The sequence below is a fragment of the Orcinus orca genome, chromosome 18 (assembly GCF_937001465.1).
Source record: "Orcinus orca chromosome 18, mOrcOrc1.1, whole genome shotgun sequence".
NCBI classification, from domain to species: Eukaryota; Metazoa; Chordata; class Mammalia; order Artiodactyla; family Delphinidae; genus Orcinus; species Orcinus orca.
This window is the reverse complement of record NC_064576.1, coordinates 8,150,456-8,170,210: the sequence shown is the minus strand read 5'-3', so window position 1 is coordinate 8,170,210 and position 19,755 is coordinate 8,150,456. Positions and strand designations below refer to the sequence as shown.

The 19,755-nt window shown below is 41.7% G+C and overlaps 1 protein-coding gene across 1 annotated transcript; it reads right to left on the bottom strand.

The window, feature by feature from the left end:
• Window positions 1-1,502: 1,502 nt before the first annotated feature.
• Window positions 1,503-19,546, bottom strand: SLC10A2 (solute carrier family 10 member 2). The gene is made up of 6 exons (XM_004273614.1): window positions 19,128-19,546; window positions 12,339-12,457; window positions 8,039-8,127; window positions 6,677-6,852; window positions 4,347-4,504; window positions 1,503-1,814 (listed from the first exon to the last, which is right to left on the bottom strand). The coding sequence occupies exons 1-6, from the start codon at window positions 19,502-19,504 to the stop codon at window positions 1,657-1,659; spliced, it is 1,077 nt and encodes a 358-aa protein (XP_004273662.1). The 5' UTR covers window positions 19,505-19,546; the 3' UTR covers window positions 1,503-1,656.
• Between the last annotated feature and the right edge of the window lie 209 nt (window positions 19,547-19,755).

Below are 19,755 nucleotides of genomic sequence, written 5' to 3'. Positions count from 1 at the left end.
AAATAGAGAGTTTTCATTTGAAAAAGTTCATCTATTTTTCTTCCCTCTAGCACATTAGGAAAAAAAAAAAACACTCACAAGATACCACGTTGTATAGCGAGCCAGATTCTGTTTGACTTACGCATCTGGATCAACAGGGAGGAAAAAACTGCTTGCTGCAGCTGTTGGCATCCAGGCCCTTGACTTTGGGTGTCTTGAAATTATGATATGAATTCACAGTGTGCCTTTAATAAACCTGCCTGTTTTCCATTTGGTGAGGAAAGTATAGGAGGGACTTGACAGATAGATTGAAAAATCTTCCTTTTGCACTGTTGGAAGCATAGTCTTTGACCCTCCCTAGTGGGAAGATCGGTACCACCTCTCTACTAGCCTTTAAAAAATCCTCAGTTCCTTTTAATGTATTTGTCTAATGATGAAAAAATACAGAGGCCTTATTCAATTGTAAATGTGAACGTGGTATAAAAAGGCATAAATGCTACAACATTTAAACGCAGAATCCCTCCCCTTCGGTATTGGAAGAACTAAGTTTAGAGCTGATATTCATGTTCCTGTAATGTTGAGGGGCACCAGCTGGACCTGAACTCACACCAACCAAGTGCAAAAGGCCCTTGGAAACCAACGCATTGGAAAGGGAATGGGTGAGTTAGTGAAAATGTCTGAATAGCAAATGGAACTAGACCACTCTGAACTGAATTAAGGAGGTACCACATCTTGCTGTGGAATGAGGGAAAGGAGATTAAATTAGCCCCGTAATGGAGACACCCAACTGTCGGCCAGCTGCTTCCCCGTTGCCATGAGACTCCGCTGCCATTGGCCAAATCCTCTTTGCTTCCTCCTGTTAGACCGGCTCACAGAATCCCAGGGACTCACTTGGTGATGCTCTTCCCATTTCTGGGCCCTGGGCTTGTCCTCTTCTTCCTGAAACACTGTTTGATACTTACTCACTTCCCGCGTGGCCCCCTGACTTCATTCTTACCCGCTACTTTTGCACACCTAATTGACTCTTGTCTTGCCTTGCAAGCAAGTTTTTGTTATCTGTGCTTTTCCATGTATTTCCCATGATCTCCCATGGAATGGAGTTCACCCACTAGAGCAGTCGAGTTTCTTCCAATACTTCTGTCTTTGTGTCTTCCACCACCTCCCTGCTCTATGTTGCCTACTGTGGGAGCTTTGCATGAACCAAATGGCTGTCATAGTAGCCAGTGTCACACAGGCAAGCCTAGAGGAAGTCTCTCTCCAGGGCTTGAAGAGCGGCCAAATTCAAGCCATTTGAAAGAATTCTGTTTTTCCTAAAAAGGTCAAGTGGGCATCATTGGACTCCCACGTCAGAGCAACGCTTATACAAAACCCTTGACGAGTTATGGGCTTGATTCTAATTTGGTTATTAAATTCTCAGTGTTTCTTATGTTGGGTTTAGTCTGAGGTTTGAGGATATTTTGGGGGCATATTCAAAGACAGAATATATATATATATATATATGTATATATGTATATATGTATAAATATTTGTCACATTAAGGATTTGGACCACCAGTCACATGGTACCAAAACCAATACATGAATTCAGTTCAAACTTAAATTTTCTCCTTAACGTTTTTTCTGCCAAATATCCCATCAAAACAAATAATTAAATATTGTTATAGCTGATGCGTATTCTTTAGAATTTTTCCTTTTGGTCCACTGGTGTGTGCTTTTCATCTGGTTGAAATCCTTCATTCTCCTTTTGGAATGATGACTCAGGGACTGGTTCATTGCCTTTGCCCTCTGGAAGTTCCATATTGTTTTTTCTGTAATATTTCTTGTATGCTATATAGACTAGAAAACAATACACAGCAGGTTAAGCAAATTTCATAATAATAAGCTGCAAACTTACTTTGGACAGTGATTATAATCTATGTCTCAAAAAGCAGTTGGCATTTTCTGTGGGCTGGAGGCTACTTAGAGAGCGTGATCACCATTCTTAGTTCCATGATCGCTCATGGTAAGAGGGGTGACTGCACTTCAGAAGGACCTAGCACACAGTTAAGGGCTATTTGCTCCCCTGATTTCTGCAGGCATAAGCCCTGTAGGTGGTACTCACCAATAACAACAACAGCAGATGTTTATTCTGTCCCTACTGTCTCCCAGTTATGCACTAGTCCTCAATAATATGCTACAAGCTAAGGGGTGTTGTCAGGACCTTGGTCTACTGGTCTGTGTTGGAGGACTTGAGCTGGAATAACTCTCTCCCAGCCTTCACTCTGTCTTTCCTATGATGGGGGAGCCTTGGCTGATGGGTGATTCTTCCATGAAGCTGCTAGTCTCTGGTGGCAGCCATTTCTCAGCATATATTTGAGGTCAGCTCACACCTGGACAGACTGGCCTGCAGTTGATGTGTGTATGTGTGTGCTACATGCACATGTAGGAAGCAGTGGAGAGGGACGGTATTACCAAGCCCATGTGGTCGTTGTTTTGAGCCATATTTTTTAATTAAACTTTATCTATAATAAAAGAGCTATTTTGTTATCTAAATATCTGATTCTTTTTTCTTCTACTTCTCATCTGGTTCCAAAGTCTACAGGGGAAAAGAAAGTATTATTTATTGGCACCTTCAGTTCCCAATACCTCACACTTAAAATTGGTATAATAATACTGTCTATCTCATAGGGCAATTGTGAGATAAAATGGTAAAGGGCCTAGCACAGCCCTGCGAGAGTAGTAAGTGCTCAGTAAACAGTAACTCTTGTGATGATACACAGCTGAGAGAGACAATAGCCTGCTTCCAAGGTCTTAATATGTCAAGGTCAATATCCCCTTGGTTGGTCTCTGCCCTTCTACTAATATATTAGTTTTGAAGCCACTGAGCTATTGACTCTATTGAATTGAGCTTGTGGTTAATTACAATATCCCAACACTTTTATTATAAACTGTTTTGAGCCGGGAATCCCTCAACTTATCACTGATTTTATTTAACCAAACTATTTATTTCCCTCCCTTCCTTCTTCCCTTCCTTCTTTCCTTTTCTTGTCCCCCAAAGTATTTAGACTTCTAATCCTTACACCAAAATATGTTTCCCGGCATCGCATATCCTTGTTTTCATTCTTGCTGCTAAAACTGTGGGAAAATACAAGAGCAATACTATTGCCCACTTTTCCATTATTCCTTCAGCTTATCTACTAATCCCTTTTGAATTAGTTATTTAACTAGTAAATCTACGTAATTGTCCTATCACCAATCTACTTTCTCTGGTTTGGCTAGTAGACACCACTAGTATTATTTGGGAAAATCCCACAGTGTACCAAACCTGGTACATCTCCATCATACAGGTAAACAAGGTAATTAGGCCGTGGAGCCCTCCCTCCTGTGCCAGTGATAAGTCAGTGGAACGTTTCTAATGGGTCCAGAGGGTCCTGTACTGGAAAGGACAACTCTGCTTCGAGAATGACATTCAAGATGATAGCACAGAGAGTGATTAACTCCTATGGGCCAGTTAAACATCTGTTGGAGCTACGTGAAAAACCAAACCTCAGCCTATACAAAACTGTACCTCTGGTCATTGTGTCACTTAAGAGTCACATTATTTTGTCATTCACTTTCACTATACAATCCTCATTAAAATGCCACTAAGCTTTAAGAGGAAGTTTCTTTATTAAACCAACCCCCCCCCCAAAAATCCCCAGAATTTGAAAATAAAGGTCAAATATGACCAGTACTTAGAAAACAAAATATAAAGAAAAGTTTCAAGTAGGGGAAAGCCAGCAGGTGGCAGGGGCTAATGGATCAAAGCTATATGCTACATTAGAGTGAAATTAAAAATCAAGTTGGCTATTCTTAGTACTTGAAATAAAGAACATGTTTGCTTCAACTATTTCAATTGTATGGTTATTATAAAAAATATATATATACACACATATATGCACATACATACATGTCTTCCAATATAACTTAGCCTGATAAACATCCCTTGTATACTAATTTTCTGATAAATATCCTACATATATACTAAGCATATCAAGATGATGATTTGAGAAAAATGACCAGTTCAGGGTTCCTGGAAGCAGGTAGGAAGGCACACTATAAAATGGTCCTAACAGGTTAATATGCTCCTTAATTACTGAGAAAAAGAAAGTCAGTGGAGAGAATCAACCTCCCTTACTTTTCACTTAAAAATACCCTTTGCTAGAACGTTTTGGTAAGATTATAATTTTTTTCATCAGCAGTCGGGAAGTCGTGATAATATTATCGGTGGCCTTTCCCACCTGTTGATTTCACTACCAGAAAAAGGGAATTAAAAAATGCCATACTAGCAACTCCAGGATTTCTCAAAGAAGCACATCACAATGAAATGTGATGATCAGTGTTCCTTACGTGCTAAGAATATTGCTGCCATGATGAGCTGGAAAATGCTGTAAATGAGTGGGAAGGTGAATGTGAGGTTGAGCTCCTCGGTAGTGAAGGAGAGCTGGACGATGGTGGAGCACAGCTGTGTATTCTGCATCCCTGTTTCCAAAGCAACTGTTCGACACCTGAAAGAAATGTTCCGAGAACCTATGTTTTCATTGGTTTGTTTGGGGTGTACTTGTTTTGCTTTGTTATTGTATAACATTAAAAGCAGACATGTATGTGTTAGCATATGGTATTTGTCTTTCTCCTTCTGACTTAGTTCACTCTGTATGACAGACATGAATAACCTAGGGGTAAGACAGGAATAAAGACACAGACCTACTAGAGAATGGACTTGAGGATATGGGGAGGGGGGGAAGGGTAAGCTGTGACAAAGCGAGAGAGTGGCATGGACATATATACACTACCAAACGTAAGGTAGATAGCTAGTGGGAAGCAGCCGCATAGCACAGGGAGATAAGCTTGGTGCTTTGTGACCACCTAGAGGGGTGGGATAGGGAGGGTGGGAGGGAGGGAGACGCAAGAGGGAAGAGATATGGGAACATATGTATATGTATAACTGATTCACTTTGTTACAAAGCAGAAACTAACACACCAATGTAAAGCAATTATACTCCAATAAAGATGTTTAAAAAAAAAAAAGCAGATATGAACGTAGAAAACTTACCCTTACCAAAGGGGATAGCGGTGGGTGGGGAGGGATAAATTAGGAGTTTGGGATTAATAGATACACAAACTATATATAAAATAGGTGAACAGCAAGGGGACCTACTGTCTAGAACAGGGAGCTATATTCAATATCTCGTAATAACCTATAAAGGAAAAGAATCTGAAAAATAATATGCATATGTGTATAACGATCACTTTGCTGTACACTTGAATCTAACACAACATTGTCAATTAAGCCTCAATTTAAAAAAATATTTACTCCGGAAAAAAAGCAGATATGAGAACAAGTACATGTGTATGTGCGTATACATATATCTGTTTTTAATGTATGTATTCACTATATAGTTTTATTTATATTAAACAAATATGTAACTCATTAACATATTATTAGATAATACATTATAATATAAATAAATGTTTTATCACTTTTTCTCTACATATACATAGATAAAATCTTGCTCTAGTCACCCTTATGATCATTATGATAATGAGAAAATGGACATAAACCTCTACAAAAGTTAAAAAGCTTTATGTAAACAAAAGCCGCTGTTACTGTTTTCTCCTTTTCAAATTAAAAAAATTGGGGATTATAATATTTTCTTGTCCCGAGGAACAAGGAACACCAATTAACTTATTTTGCCCTCTGAGCAGTGGAAGTATCTGTGTCATCTGTTTCTATATGTGCATATATACACAGATTATTTATATTATATTTAGTATATGGATAGCATTTATTAATAAGCAATATATCCTTATTAAATACAATATTGATTAAATATTTCTTTATAAAATAAAATTAAATGTTGATTCCGATGCTCTAGTCAGAGAGGAAAGCCCATACACGCTAAAACAAGTTCTGATACCCAGCGCTTTGTGGATCATGAGTGCATCCTGTTTCTGGCCTGAGGAACCCTTGTGGATCACAAGGCCAACCTGGGTGCTTCGGCTGAAGTCACTTTGTTTGGAGAATAAGGACGCGTGACAATGGAAGAGGCCAACTTGCACCTGGGGGAATGGTCCAGGAGGATCTGAACAGAGGCAGTCAGTGTTTTCTTTCTGGGGGACTTGCATAATTTAGGGATGAATGAGTCTGTATAGAATGATGTATTCAGAAATAGGGTAATGTTATTACAGGTGAGAAACTTTGAATCTGCATCAGTATGTACAGCTGTTGTAGGTTGAATTGTATTTTCCCAAATGCATATGCTGAAGTCCTAACCCTCAGTACCTCAGATTGTGCCCTTGTTTGGAAATAGGGTCACTAAAGATACGATTAGTTAAGACAAGGTGATTCATATGCACCCTAATTCAATATGACTGGTGTCCTTATAAAAAGGGGAAGTTTGGACACAGAGACATGCACAGAAGGAAGGCAATGTGGAGAGAAATAGCTAGAAGATGGTCATCTACCAGCCAAGGAGAGAGGCTGGAACGGATCCCCTTTATCCCTCCGAAAGGGCCAATCCTGCTGACATTGATTTTGGACATCTAGCCTCCAGAACTGGGAGACACATTTCTGTTGTTTAAACCACTGTTTGTGGTGCTTTGTTACAGCAGCCCTAGCAAACAAATACAGCAGCTATTACAGAAGAAGATTGCTAGTCTGATTTACCAAAACACCATACCTGTGCCAGGACTGACCAGCTATTCTGGCCAGAAAAAACCCTAGGGAGTAACCGGCCAAGGGAAATAGGGTTCCTATAACCCAGAGTTTGGGCTCAATGATCCAGGCACTCTGGTACAGTACTCCTCCGACCACAGCTATGAGCACAATAAGCAAGATGCCTGTGATGGACCCAACCTGCAAGAAAGACACAAGCAGATGCAGCAATCGTGAGGCAATGCAAATCCAAATATTCTTGTCAGAGAAGAAGCCTAAGCATCTCTTTCTCTCTGGGAAAGTGAGAATAAGTGACCTTTCTATGTAACCCTTGCCCGACGGCCGCGGTAGACCCACCAGAAATGCTAGGGCTTTTCCCACAGTTTAATCTTTAAGATTAACAGGACCAATTGAGAGTCTGTACTCAGCCTGAAGATGATGTTCTAGTTGCAAATTATCCTTGTCAGAGAGGAAGAAAACCCACTCCAATAAGAACTAGAAGAGCTGGCTTCCAGATTCAAGTCCTCCTGCCTGCCTTCCTTAGGTCAATCATGAAACCTCTCTGAGTCTTAGATGTTTCATCTGTAATTGAGGATGAAATCTTACCTGAGTCACATTTTATGATTGTTATGATAATGAGAAAATGGAGATAAAATTCTATAAAAGTTAAAAAGGCATGGACAAACAAAACACTGTTATTGCTTTCTCCTTTTCACATAAAAAAAAATCGGGGATGTTAACATTTTTTTTTCTGGTCCAGAGAAACAGAGGACACCAAGTGCCTTATTTTGCCCCCATGAGAAGTGGAATCTATCCATGTCTATATTTGTCTATATCATCTATGTTGTCTATCTCCATCAGGTGGCTAGAATATGGTTGGTAAAACGGAACGAATTGTTGCTAATTATGTATATCATCATTTATATATATAGTTATATATTATTATTTTTATGTATATATAAATGTGTATATAAAATCTACCAATTGCCAGGTACAGATGGCCATATAGATACAGGGATAAGAAAGATACGATTTCTTTTCTAAGACAGCTGTCTAGATATATTTTATAATACAAACCCACATAACAGATAAAAGCAAAGTGCCGTCGGTGTACAGAGTAGAATAAAACCAAGAGGTAAAGTTTGAATTGGGAATCTCAAAGCGCGGATAGAAACTTGCCCTGTGGTTGTGGTAAGACAGTTCCTGTCTTACCCCTAGGTTCAAGGGTGTTCTAGAAGAGTGGGCTGCATGTCTAATAACTTTAAGACCCTCTAGAAGGGGCTTTATAATACAGTGAGAAAAACCAGTTCAGTAGATGGAGAGACCCATCGCTGCAGTGCACACTCTGGGCCACTTGACCATGCTGCCTGTGGCATGGGACACTTACCTTAAGTATGATCTTGGCTTTATCGGGCCATCTGTGATTAATAAACATTCCAATGGAAACAGGAGCAATAAGAGCCACCAAAGATATACCTGCAGGTGACAGAGGGCAATTTGATCAACAGAATACAGCACAGGAAAGAGCAAAACGAGAGTAAGCGGCCCCAAAAAACGTTTAGGAGGTAGATCAGGCTCCCTTCCTGAATACACTAAATAATTTAAAAAACAACCCACCCCCCAAACTCTGCTTCTTTACCTACTCCAGTAAATAATTCAGTATTTCTGGTGGAAAATGGATATATCGATGATATAAGTCCTTTCCCTAAATCCTGGATTAATTTTTTTTAGAGTTCTTTATGCTGCCAATCAATATCTTTTAGTTTCAATTTGTCAGAATCTTGGCTTATGTGGCCTTGGGATCTTGATATCCTAGGAAAAATACCTTTTCAAAGTATGTGTGTGTGTGTGTGTGTGTGTGCGCGCGCACGCGCGCGTGTATTCTTGGGGTGTACAAAGATGATATTTAACATCTGTCTGTTACTTCACGGTAGTAGAAATAAAAGAAAAAAGTTCAAAATTCTCCAGGCATCCTGTGGCTAATGACTTCCGGTTAAGACTGACTGGGGTGATTTCAAATCTGCGGCAGAGAAGTGAATGAATAGGTTGAAAAAGCATGCTTTAAATTTTCCATGAGATAATAGATTTGTCGACCTCTCAAGTAATTATAATTCTTTGCAGGAATGTGCTCACCCAGCCAGATAAAAGAGTCATACTTCAGTTTCTCTGCATTAAACTTACTGCTGTTCTTGTGACCTGTGGTTTGTTTCTCCATGTTGTTTAACACTCATTTGTCCGATGGCTGCTTTTATATAATATGGCACCAAACAACTTCTAACTTCTCACAGGCTGTTTCTTTTTCAAACACCCTTTTAAAGTAGTAGGAGAAAGTGGAATTGAATAATGAAATTCTGAGAGTGCTTGTTGTCTGGTATTGGAGTAGATTGAACTAGGACCGGGAAATGGATTCTAGATTCCAGGGCTGTAACTATCAATTTAGAATGAATATAATAGTGATGAAGACATAATGTCTTTGTAGCCTTCTGGCCCTCCTGGGGATAGAAGGGTCTGCAATTACTTTTTCCCAGAAATTACTCAATGGGATTAAGTAATAGCTAAGGGTACCAAGAGCAGGAAAAGAAAAAAAAAAATTTAGGGATGAAAGAGTAAGGAGAAAATGGTGGGATAAAGGAAATGCAAAAGGTCACTGATGGATGTACTGGTCAGAGCCCGCAGAAGAATCCCCTTTGGGTATCCTTACATCCTGCTACTTTGGGAGGAGACTTCCTCCTCTGGGTGTCCAGACTGTTCCCTGAATGGATGTTTGTAGGCCTTAAAGGAAAGCCGTCTTGATACAAATTGGTTGCACTGCGATCGCTTAAATCTGGGTGCCAATACTGTGATTGGAATGTGAGTGCGGTTAAGTTTTGGTAATGTATTTGTCATGTGTTGGATCTGTGCAAAGGCAGCCCAGCCCGTGTTCGGCCCCTCTCTGCTGAGTCGTAATCTCTTGGGGGCAGCCCAAGGCTACCAGATAAACACACAAGCAGGACCAGTGGCCAAAGGTAATGGCAGAATTGCATTTACCCTCTTGACCAGACGAGACCGGATAAAGATTTTCCGGGACTCAAAGTTGGCTGGAAAAGACACTCTTTGCCATTCATCCCACTCAGAGTGTGTGACTCCCGCCTGGAATTCTTTACTCTCCAGAGGCCTAGAGATTTGTGTTTCTTATTCCCCACGTGCCTGAGCTCTCTGTGGCAAACGCCTGTCCTTTGAGACGAGAGAGCATAGCTTACAGTTGCACTGTTCGAACCATAGCTTGGTCTGTAATCAAGGTTACACAGCAGGTACAGGAGGGAAGAAAGGGACAAAGAAAAAAGAAGAAAAGCGAGTGGGAAACAGAGTCATGGGGTAGAACTTGGAGCCAGACAGACTCGGAGCTGAACCTTATTCGCAAACTGTGAGAACCAGGTGAATCATTTAAGCCTCCCAGCCTCAGTTTCCTCGTTTGTGAAGTGGGTAGAATTATGTCTAATGCATGGTGCTGTTGTGAGAATCAGATGGGGAAGTGGATACACGGGTTGTGGTCCTAGACATGCAGGGGATGGAAGAGGTGGCATGGGAGCTTTCTGCAGTGTTTGCAGTGGTACCAGCTGCGCAAGCTGCCTCCCTCCTCCATCCAGATGTCACCATCTGAAGGGGCTCAGGGGGTGTTTATTGAATCATCAGAACGTGATGAGCACCGTACGGAAACTGGGCCTGATAGTCCGGCCAACGGAGCAGAGTGGAGAGCAGGCCGAGGGTTATTTCCAGCTCCCTGGTCATCTTGGACAAATTAAACACATACCCCGAGCCTTACTTAATTGCCTCATTGAAAAGTATCAAAAACATCTTGTGAATTAATCAGGTTGTGTGTTTTCTACATTAAAGGGTAGCAAGAAGGTTAGGTTGGAAAAAGGACAAGGACAAAATGGTGACTAAGCAGAGTTAATACTTTTGTTTTTTCAAACTCTCATTTTAAAACTTTTTATCTTTTCCTCTTCACTTCTCTCCCCTTCTGTTTTCTTTTTTCTTTTCTTTTTGCCCTTTATGCCTTGTAGGATGACCTTTTCCTCCTTTCAGGTACTAATGACTCACTTTCTCTTCTTTTCAAAATGTATTCACATTGAAGAAGGTGCTCTCAGTCATTCACACTGTAGTTAGAATTTCCCAATATCGCCATGGGGCATTTTCCAGGAGGGAATGACTATCAAGAGGAGACTATTTTAAGGCTTACATTTTTTTCTTCAACGACAAATAATATAGAATTAAAACTCCTCATTCAGCAGACACATTCTGTGAGAGGCCTACAGTGCACACCACTCAAGCAAACTGCGCTCTTTTCCTTGAAGGAAGGTGTCCTCCCAGGGAGCAGACTGAGAGTTGAGCAGCATGAGGCACAGGCAGGTGGCTGTACAGGGTCACCCTAAAGCCTGCTTGCAGGAGATGACATCTGATAGGAAGGAGCTCCCTGGGGTCTGTAGAAGGACCGCGTGAGGAGAAATCCCACACTGAACAAGGTGTGCCAAAAAGGACCACTTTTTTGTATGTGTGGGGAGGATGTCTAATGGCCATGGTAGGAATAGAGTAGACTCTGTTTGAGAAAATGTTGCAAAACAGATTGTCCCCCGTGAGTGTTCCAAAGTTTGTTCTAACTCAGTTGTGTAGAGCCGAATCATGTTTTTATCACAGAAACAGTTTTTCTTAGAAATGGAAGCCATCCAGTCCAGCTTCCCATGTCAACAGGAATCCTGTTTACAAACATCTTTCTGAGGCACTGTTCCGTCTTTGCTCACATGTTCCCTTCCACGGGACCCCTGCACCTCTTTGAGGCAGCCCATCAGGGAGACACTGGTCTGCAAGGTCAGCTGAAAAAAGACTGTTTAGCATGTCAAGTAGCTGGCCATTGGTACTGAGGTACTAGTTCACTTACATCTCATCTTTGATGACCGTGGTTCTAGCGGATGCTTGGTTTGGGTAGACCAGGAACTGTCTTGTCCCGCCCTTGACCCCATGTTCCACCAATGACTTAACCTCCCACCAGTATCTGTTCTCCCAGAAACAGGAAATAAAGCCCTTTGGGGCTGGGGGTGACCATCTGGGAGCTGAGTGGAGACAGAGATATAACTTGCACATTTGACTCCCAGGGCCTGGTACACAAGCTGGGCCAGTAGATCAACTTCTGAATCACGACGTGGTTCCCAGTGGAGGGTTATAAATAGTGTGTTTCTCATGGAACTCACTATTTATATGTGGAGGGTTCTCATGGCCATTGCTTACCGGGTGCCCTATTTTGAAACCATAAATAGAATGCTTTTTGTATTTGTTCAATATGAGTGTTCCGGAGCGCCCCAGACCCGTTGCGCCCTGGGATAAGGGAAGGACAGAGCCTCCTGTGCACGGCAGCCCCGGCCTCCTCAGGTCCACACGGCTGTGTACGGGGGTCCATTCCGTCAGCCCCCTCCCTGGTGATTTCAGTGGAGGACAAAACCAGTTCTCCCACGGCGTCAAGCTTTAGAATTCACATGCGGCCAGTCCTCATTCAAACGCAGGCGAGACTTGTCCTGAAATCCTAACTGGGCACAAACTACTGCTGGTGTGAGAAGTAAGGTCTAGCTGGGTCTAAGCCTGGCCCGAGGATCTACCCAGGGACAAGCAGAGGGGAGGAGGGCCGGGTTAAGCAATCTGGTGGAGGAATGACTTACCTATTTTATCATAGGGAATTATGATTATCCCAGAGTCGACCCACATTTTGGTATAGATTAAGAGGCACAGCGGCATCATCCCCAGGGCAAGCAGCGTGGAGCATGTGGTCATGCTGATGCTGAAAGGAAACGGGCAGGGTGATACAGCCAACTGGGTTTTCTACGGGAGAGGTTGTTTCATTTTTCGGTGCGTGATTAGAAAGTCCTGCCAAAGACCCTCTGCCGGCAGCACTGTCCGGTCCGATGGACAGAAATACACATGTACCCTGGTCTGTGCAGGGCCACACCGGGGAAAAGATGGTGAGATCTGTATTTCGTGTCTTTCTACTTTGTCTTGTGCCACCCCTCCCTCCCCATTGGTTCTCAAGGATCAGAGAAGATATTTTGTGACTGTATAAACTCATTGTTAAAACAAGGTACAAGGTGCTTGGACATGCCACCCTTCGAACCTCCAATCAGAGAACAGCAAACACATTTATACCCGCCAAGACATCAGGGGCTTTGCTGTGTCTGCTAGGGATGAGACGGGCCTCCGTGGCCCCTGGAGGAGAATGCACGTCCAAGGGAGGAAGCCTCAATGTCTTTCCTTAAAGCAGACAAATTATTCCCCTAACGCCCGAAGCTTGAGAGAAGGAGAGGAAGCTGACTTCACAAACCAAGGAAAACATGCAAGCAGGCAGGATGGGCCTGGGTTCTAGTTCTGCTAAGAAATTTAGCAGATGGTGCCCGGTAGCACCGGGGTCTGGTAGCGCTCCTCCTGAAGCATCAGTGTTTGAGTGAGTGGACACGGTTGAGCAAGTGGACTTTGGCTTTGGAGTGGAGGGCATGGAATGATGCTATTTTTAGCACTACTGCAGTGGATGGAGGAGAGGTTTTGGGTAGCGGGTCTTTTGGTCCCTGAAAAGTGCCCTGTGTATGGGGGCATATTCTCTTCCTGGGAAACAGAGCCCTTAAACGGCTGGGCCAGACACTGGCTGGCTTGGAAGCAGGCGTGGCCACGTTTATGACTATGGGTAATTTACTTGAGTTCCCTTTGCCAGTTTCCTTATCTGTGAAATGAAGAAAGTCATAATCATCACTACCTCATAGGCTGTGAGGACTAAGGGACCCAGTGAGTCCAGTACTTAGAATAACGCAAGGCGCTCATTAAAAGCCAGTTAACTGTAACCCTAACCCTAACCCTATCCAGCCATTGTGTGTGTGTGTGTGTCTCTGTTGTGTTTCAGCATAATACAGAATCAGGAAGCTAGAGAGATTTTTCTGAAAGGCCCTTTCTCTGATAGCCGTAGCACTGAGATTATCAGAGTAGTAAGTTCTTAAAGGAATTGTATGTGGACTTCAAGGAAATATTAAGTTATTTACAACACCTGCCTCCCCTCCGGAAAAACAACCCAAAACCACAAACCACCCTACACATTGCTAAGGAAAACAGCTGGAGGTGAGGAAGCTCGTTTCATTGCATCTAACTAAGCAGTTTTGGCAAAATGAAGGATGGGGTGGTGTTTATCAGGGGGCTTACCTTGCATAATAATCATTTTTTTAAAAACCAGAATGAAGTCGCTTAAGACATGTTTAAAGGATTTAGAAAAAAATACTTGTCTTAGTAGAGCTAAAATTGTGTAACAATAACCAGTGCTGGGGATGTATGTAAAGCATTTCCAAGAAGTTCCATCTGTTATGGTGACACGTTAACTTAATTTAGATATGCGATAGGATGCTAAAGGCAGAGTTCCACACCAGAATAATAAGTTAATTTGTTACGAATAGTGCTTTGTCCTGCTTGTAAGTAAGATCCTGGAGTTTGATTTCCCCCTCTCTCTCTTCCTTTGCCATTCTCTTTTTCATCTTTTATTTAAAGAAATAAATTAGGATGGATTTAAAGTTATCCCCATAATAAAATTACTTTTATTCCAGTGCATCCAATATGCTTTCCAGAGTGGAGATGATGGGATGAGGGTGGAGAAGGGGGCAGTGTTCATTACCCGCATCACAATGAAGAGATGGCTGACCATTTTTTGTTTTAAACCATGAGAACAACAGTTAGAAGGAAGTCTGCTTCTCCCCTTGTTTTTCTTTCAAATTTCCTTCTGAAAGCTTCAATTCTGTCTCATTGCTAAGACAACTTATGAAGTTGTGTCCTGGCTTGAGTTTGGCAAGAATGGTTTCTTAAAGCCCACGAGAAGCGACAAAACAGGAGTTGGAGAAGGGAGTGGTGAGATGCTGCAGAGAGGCAAGAGAAAAGATGGCCAGAGCCACTCAAAACGAGAGGAAAACCAACTCAGATAAACGATTTTAAGGAACAATGTAGGAGAATAAATTAGCAAGGAAAAATCATTTTACATAAAAAATTTGAAGTTCTACGAAGAGCAAAGATGTCAACAATGGAAACACTATACCCTGCATTTATATTGGAATAAGAGAAAACATCAGAAAAAAATCTCTTGGTTTAAATTCTTTCCTTAGTCCTATTCATTGCCAGGGAGAATACTTTTCCTTCTTTTTTCTTTTTGGAAGCAATCAATGAGAATTCAGTGAATGTTGAGGAATTTGGCGAAGTCCGTGATAAGGAATGCAAAGATTATAATCATATTAGAAATGAAACACCAAGTTTGAAAGATCAAAAGAAGTGTATACAGGTGGGGCTAGAAGGCGGAGACATGATGATTGATAGAAGTAGTGTTGAACAGAGGTTAAGAGTCCGGACAGGGCTAAGTGAATAGGTCTGGATTCCGATTCTGACTCTCACGTGTACTGACTATGACCTCTGTCAAGGATAGGAGCCTTAATTTTATCATCTATTAAATGCAGAAAATAATAGTACTAACCTCAGAGGATTAGTTTGAGGATTAAAATACACCTAGAGGACTTATACTGTGAGTGGCCCCTAACAGTGTCCACTAAATGTTAGCTAGTAAATAAGAAGAAATGCTGCAGAGCAAAACAAAGCTTGGTTCCTCTGAGGGAAAATAAAGGGGAATTCAAATAGTGTTGGATTAATTCTTAGATTAGAGAGGAGCTGGACATTTGTGTCATTGAAATGGGAAGAACTGCTTTGAATTTGTGATAAGCCAGAGGGTCAGGGATTTTGAACAACTGAAATAACAGTGAACACAAAGTTGGAAGATGAAAAATGTAACAATATTCGGCAAAAGAACAAAGGTTGTAGGAAGAAAACTTAGAAACTCTTAAATCTAGAAAATAATCAAAGGGAGTGTAGACAGTGCATAGCAGTGAAGGAATTGGGGGAAACTGAAGAAAGGATGCAGAGGCAGGGATTCCCCAAAGAAGAAGTCAGAGAAAGGAAAATGGGTTCCACATATAAGCAATATCGTATGATATTTGTCTTTCAGTGTCTGACTTACTTCGCTCAGTATGACAATCTCTGGAAAGGATTCAAATGAACTTATTTATGAAAAAGAAGTAGAGTCATGGATGTAGAAAACAAACTTAGGGTTACCAGGGGTTAAGGGGTTGGGGAGGGATAAATTGGGAGATTGGGACTGACATATCCACACGAGTATATATAAAATAGATAACTAATAGGGACCTACTGTGTAGTACAGGGAACTCCACTCAATGCTCTGTATGGGAAGAGAATCCAAAGAAAAAAAAGTGGATATATGTGTATGTATAACTGATTCACTTTGCTGTACACCTTAAACTAACACAACATTGTAAATCAACTCTACTCCAACAAAAATTTAAAAAAATAAAGAAAGGAAAATCCTTGTGTGGTGTGACCGAGGCCATTGCTAAAGAAAGGAAAGATTAAAAAATGGGGAGTCTTTGGGTATACAGAAGACACAAGGGGGTGGAAGCCTCTGTGTTTGTTCCCCAAACTGTGGGCCACCAGCAAATTCACCTGAGAGCACCACCTTCATTTCTCCCTGAGACATTTTGTTCATAATGCGCCCACGGCAGAGCTAGAACAGGTGAAAATACTTGTTCACGGATCAGATTCCCACAACTTTCTAGGCTGGAGTGGTCTAAGAAGGAGCTGAAATATTACTTGCTGTATTACAATGAGCAAGGATTCCATTAGTAAGGTCTGCTTTTTTTGCTGTGTGTGTGTGTGTGTGTGTGTGTGTGTGTGTGTGTGTTGAAGTCACCAGAGACTGCAGAATGCAGTGGTTTCCCAGGTTTGGGAAGAGATGACAGCGTGAAGGGGAGATGATTCGATTTCTCCCAGGAACCACATCCAGGAAGTTAAAGCCAGATGGAGTTGTTTTGCCGGTGTTATATGGTATCTGCTCAACTAGTGCAGATACCTGTTGGTATAAACAGTCATATCTTCGCTGCCATTGCTAGAGTTCAAGTGGAAATGGAGAAGGTAAAGTTCCAAGAGGACAGAATCAGAAATATAAAGGGTAGATAGAATTGTATCTACATAAATGATCATGAGACTATAGTTATCCACTGCTCACTCCAGAAGAATAAAAAGTGTTGGAAAACTGTTTCCCAATAGCTGAGGTGTCACTTTCTTAATTTACTCTGAAGAAATATTTCAACAGTTTTTCCTCTAACATATGCAATGCATAATGTCATCATCTTCCTAGAGGCATAATTTAACGTCCTTTCAGTGATCATGGGTTATCGTTATTACTTGTTCCACTAAAATGTGGTGATGTCTTCTGGGTGATACGCTTACAGAGCTGTGTGTCCCTAAAATAGTGATGCAGAGCTGCTGTGCTTTCTGACTTAGCTTCTTCGCTTTGGAGGCATTTTGATCTTTTCCTTTGCAGTCAGGCTTTTGCGGCCACTGGCTGCTGTGGGACATAGGCCTGCCCCTTGTAACAGCTTGCTCCACCCTACTTCTTGTTTTTCATCCTCTGTGCTGGGAAAAAGTTTTAGAGCTTTACAATCGGGAGAGTAAGTGGGTGCTGTGTGAGGAAAGTCTATGAGATGAAGAATGATTTACTTTGGGTGTGCAGAGTCTTTCACTGGGTCTTGTTTGAGTTCCGGATAGGTGAAGTTGCTAGAGAGGTGATGACTGCACTGGATGTGTGCTGGTGTTGTTTACAAGACAAGGAAGATCTGTGGAGTGCGCACTTTCTAGAATGAAAATTAACAATTTTCAGTGGCACGTGTCCCATTAGAGGAGCTGCTGAAGGATTCACCTATACTGATTCAGCTGGGGGTTTTCCACCAAGGTTTCAAATTCTAATTCTGGTTCTTACATCTTACAGGCATTGTTATGTGAGGGAGATAAGATTACATAATCATCTCCTGTTTCCAGAGAAACAAGATTTCCTTAAAACCACAGGAAAGTGTAACTTGGAGTTTTTAGGTTAGGTTTTTACAGTTTCAGCCCCCGGAAGGGAATCTGCCCCAGTAGCTGCTCAGCTCAGCATCACACACACTTTTCTTACAGAATGATGACACGTGTGGCATTTCGTGGAGGCACAAGACTCTCCTGTTTTCTTAAAAAGTTACAAATATTATGTAAAAGATGTTTGGTGGCAAAGTCCTGTATTCAGTTCAGTTCACTCCCCTCAACTTGCCTGTAGAATTTTAACCCTGTGCTTTCACCCAGGTCACACCAAGTTGAAATCTAGCTAGGCCTTATCTCTGTAGGGTGGTTCACAGATTAACTAAACCTGAAGCGCACTTGCCATCCTTTGCTCCTCACAAGACTTTCCTTAGAAAAAAAATCTATTGCAAGGAAGAGATGGTATTTCCTTATGGGAGAGAGATGTCACGTGAAGGTATATTGTTTGTATGGCTTTTCTAAAGCTTCTGGAGAAATCCTCACCAGCCGGGCTCAGGTGGCAGACTTCCAGTTGCCCACTAGGCACTGGATCAACCTGGAATCCAGTCTGACATTTTGCTCTGGTTACATTTCTACACATGAGCTTCTTGCTTTGGAGTGTTATAACGTGATGCACAGAGCCCATTGCCTACTGTACAGTATTTAATAAGCACTCGTTACACTGACACCTGGCAGGTTTGCAGAAAGGCATACCTTTCACAGGAAATGAGGAATGGTGAGGGAAGGAAAAAGACATTTGTCTATTCAACTTGCAGCGTTAAAATTCTTGGTGTCCTTGCATTACTGCTTTGTCTTATTCCTATTACTTTTTTTTTTTTTTTCCAATGCTAGTTCAGACTGGCACAGGATGAATTGGGCAAGCATTGCAATTTAGATTACTCTGTGGGAAGCAGAGAAACCATTTTCTGTTTATTTTATAGGAAGGTAAGCATAATTTTAAAAAAGCTGTTGTAGAGGTTTTCTTTTCTTTTCTTTTCTTTTCTTTTGTTTAATGCCAGTAGAAGTGAAGCAAATGTACAAAATCTTTCTTACACCTTATACCAAGAAAAAGCTTGTCCAAAAAACTGGCTGTGCTTGGCCATTGTCTCATCCTAGGGTCTAACTTTTAATGAACAACTTAGTTTCACGATTGCATTCAAAGCTCCTGATCACCACAAAGAAAGTGTTTCTTGTTTTTCTTTTTTTCTGATACCAACAAGGAAAACTTTCTCAGCTGCAGCTTGTGGCTTGGAAAGGATTTCTTTTTTGAAAAACTTTGACTTTTTTCCCAAAGAGAAACAGCAATTATACAACTCCTTGTTAACTGAGTTAGATTTTAAAACGCAAACACAAAAGAGAACCCCTAAATTCGCAGAGCTAAGCAGCTGCATAGGAAGGCGAGTAAAGGCATTTCGTCTCCTGTTTCAATTCTTAGCTGGACCCTAGATCAGTGGCAGATCATACGGCCATTCACAACGCCACAGGCTTCTGAGAAGATTAATTCAAGGTGATTGCAGTACTGGGAGGTTTAGATATCTTACCTCAGGTCCATGTCGCCATCAACCCAATAGGCCAAGATGTTGGAGGTGGTTCCTCCCGGACAGCATCCCATGATGAGCACCACTACAGCTTGGATGGGGAGGATGTCAAAGGTCACTGAGAGGACGAATCCTGTGAGGGGCATGATTCCAAACTGACAGAGGAAGCCAACACATATGCCCCATGGCCGCTTTATGTGCCCTAGGAATTTCTCGATTTCCACATTGCATCCCATGGAGAACATCACCAGAGACAACAGGATGGTCAAGACCGTGCTCAGGACCACACTTAGAGTGGTGTTGAAATCATCCTCTGGCAGCACACAGGACGCGCCATCGCAGACTGTTGCGTTGGCCAGACAGACCGTTGAGTTATTCATTGCTGGCTTTTCTGCTCAAATTCTCACAGAAGTCCACAGAAGCGCTTGTCCTCTACTCCTCACGAGATGAGTACTGTCTACTCCAACTGCATCAAACTTTTAAACCCTTTTTAAACATATGTCACCTGGTGTCTCCTTCAAAAGCCACCTCAGAGAGGCAATAAAAAACAATAAATGCTAGTATGTCAGTTTCGAGAGGTAACCTTACAACACAGCACAAATTATGGATCATAAAAGTCCTGCCAAATTAT

Excerpts from the sequence above, each read along its gene's own strand:
- SLC10A2 (XM_004273614.1), bottom strand. The coding sequence starts at position 19,504 with ATGAATAACTCAACGGTCTGTCTGGCCAACGCAACAGTCTGCGATGGC. Across the intron at positions 12,458-19,127 it reads GATGGCGACATGGACCTGAG|CATCAGCATGACCACATGCT; the intron begins GTAAGATATCTA and ends GTTTCCTTTCAG. Across the intron at positions 1,815-4,346 it reads GGCAGCAATATTCTTAGCAC|TCTATATAGCATACAAGAAA; the intron begins GTAAGGAACACT and ends ATTGTTTTCTAG.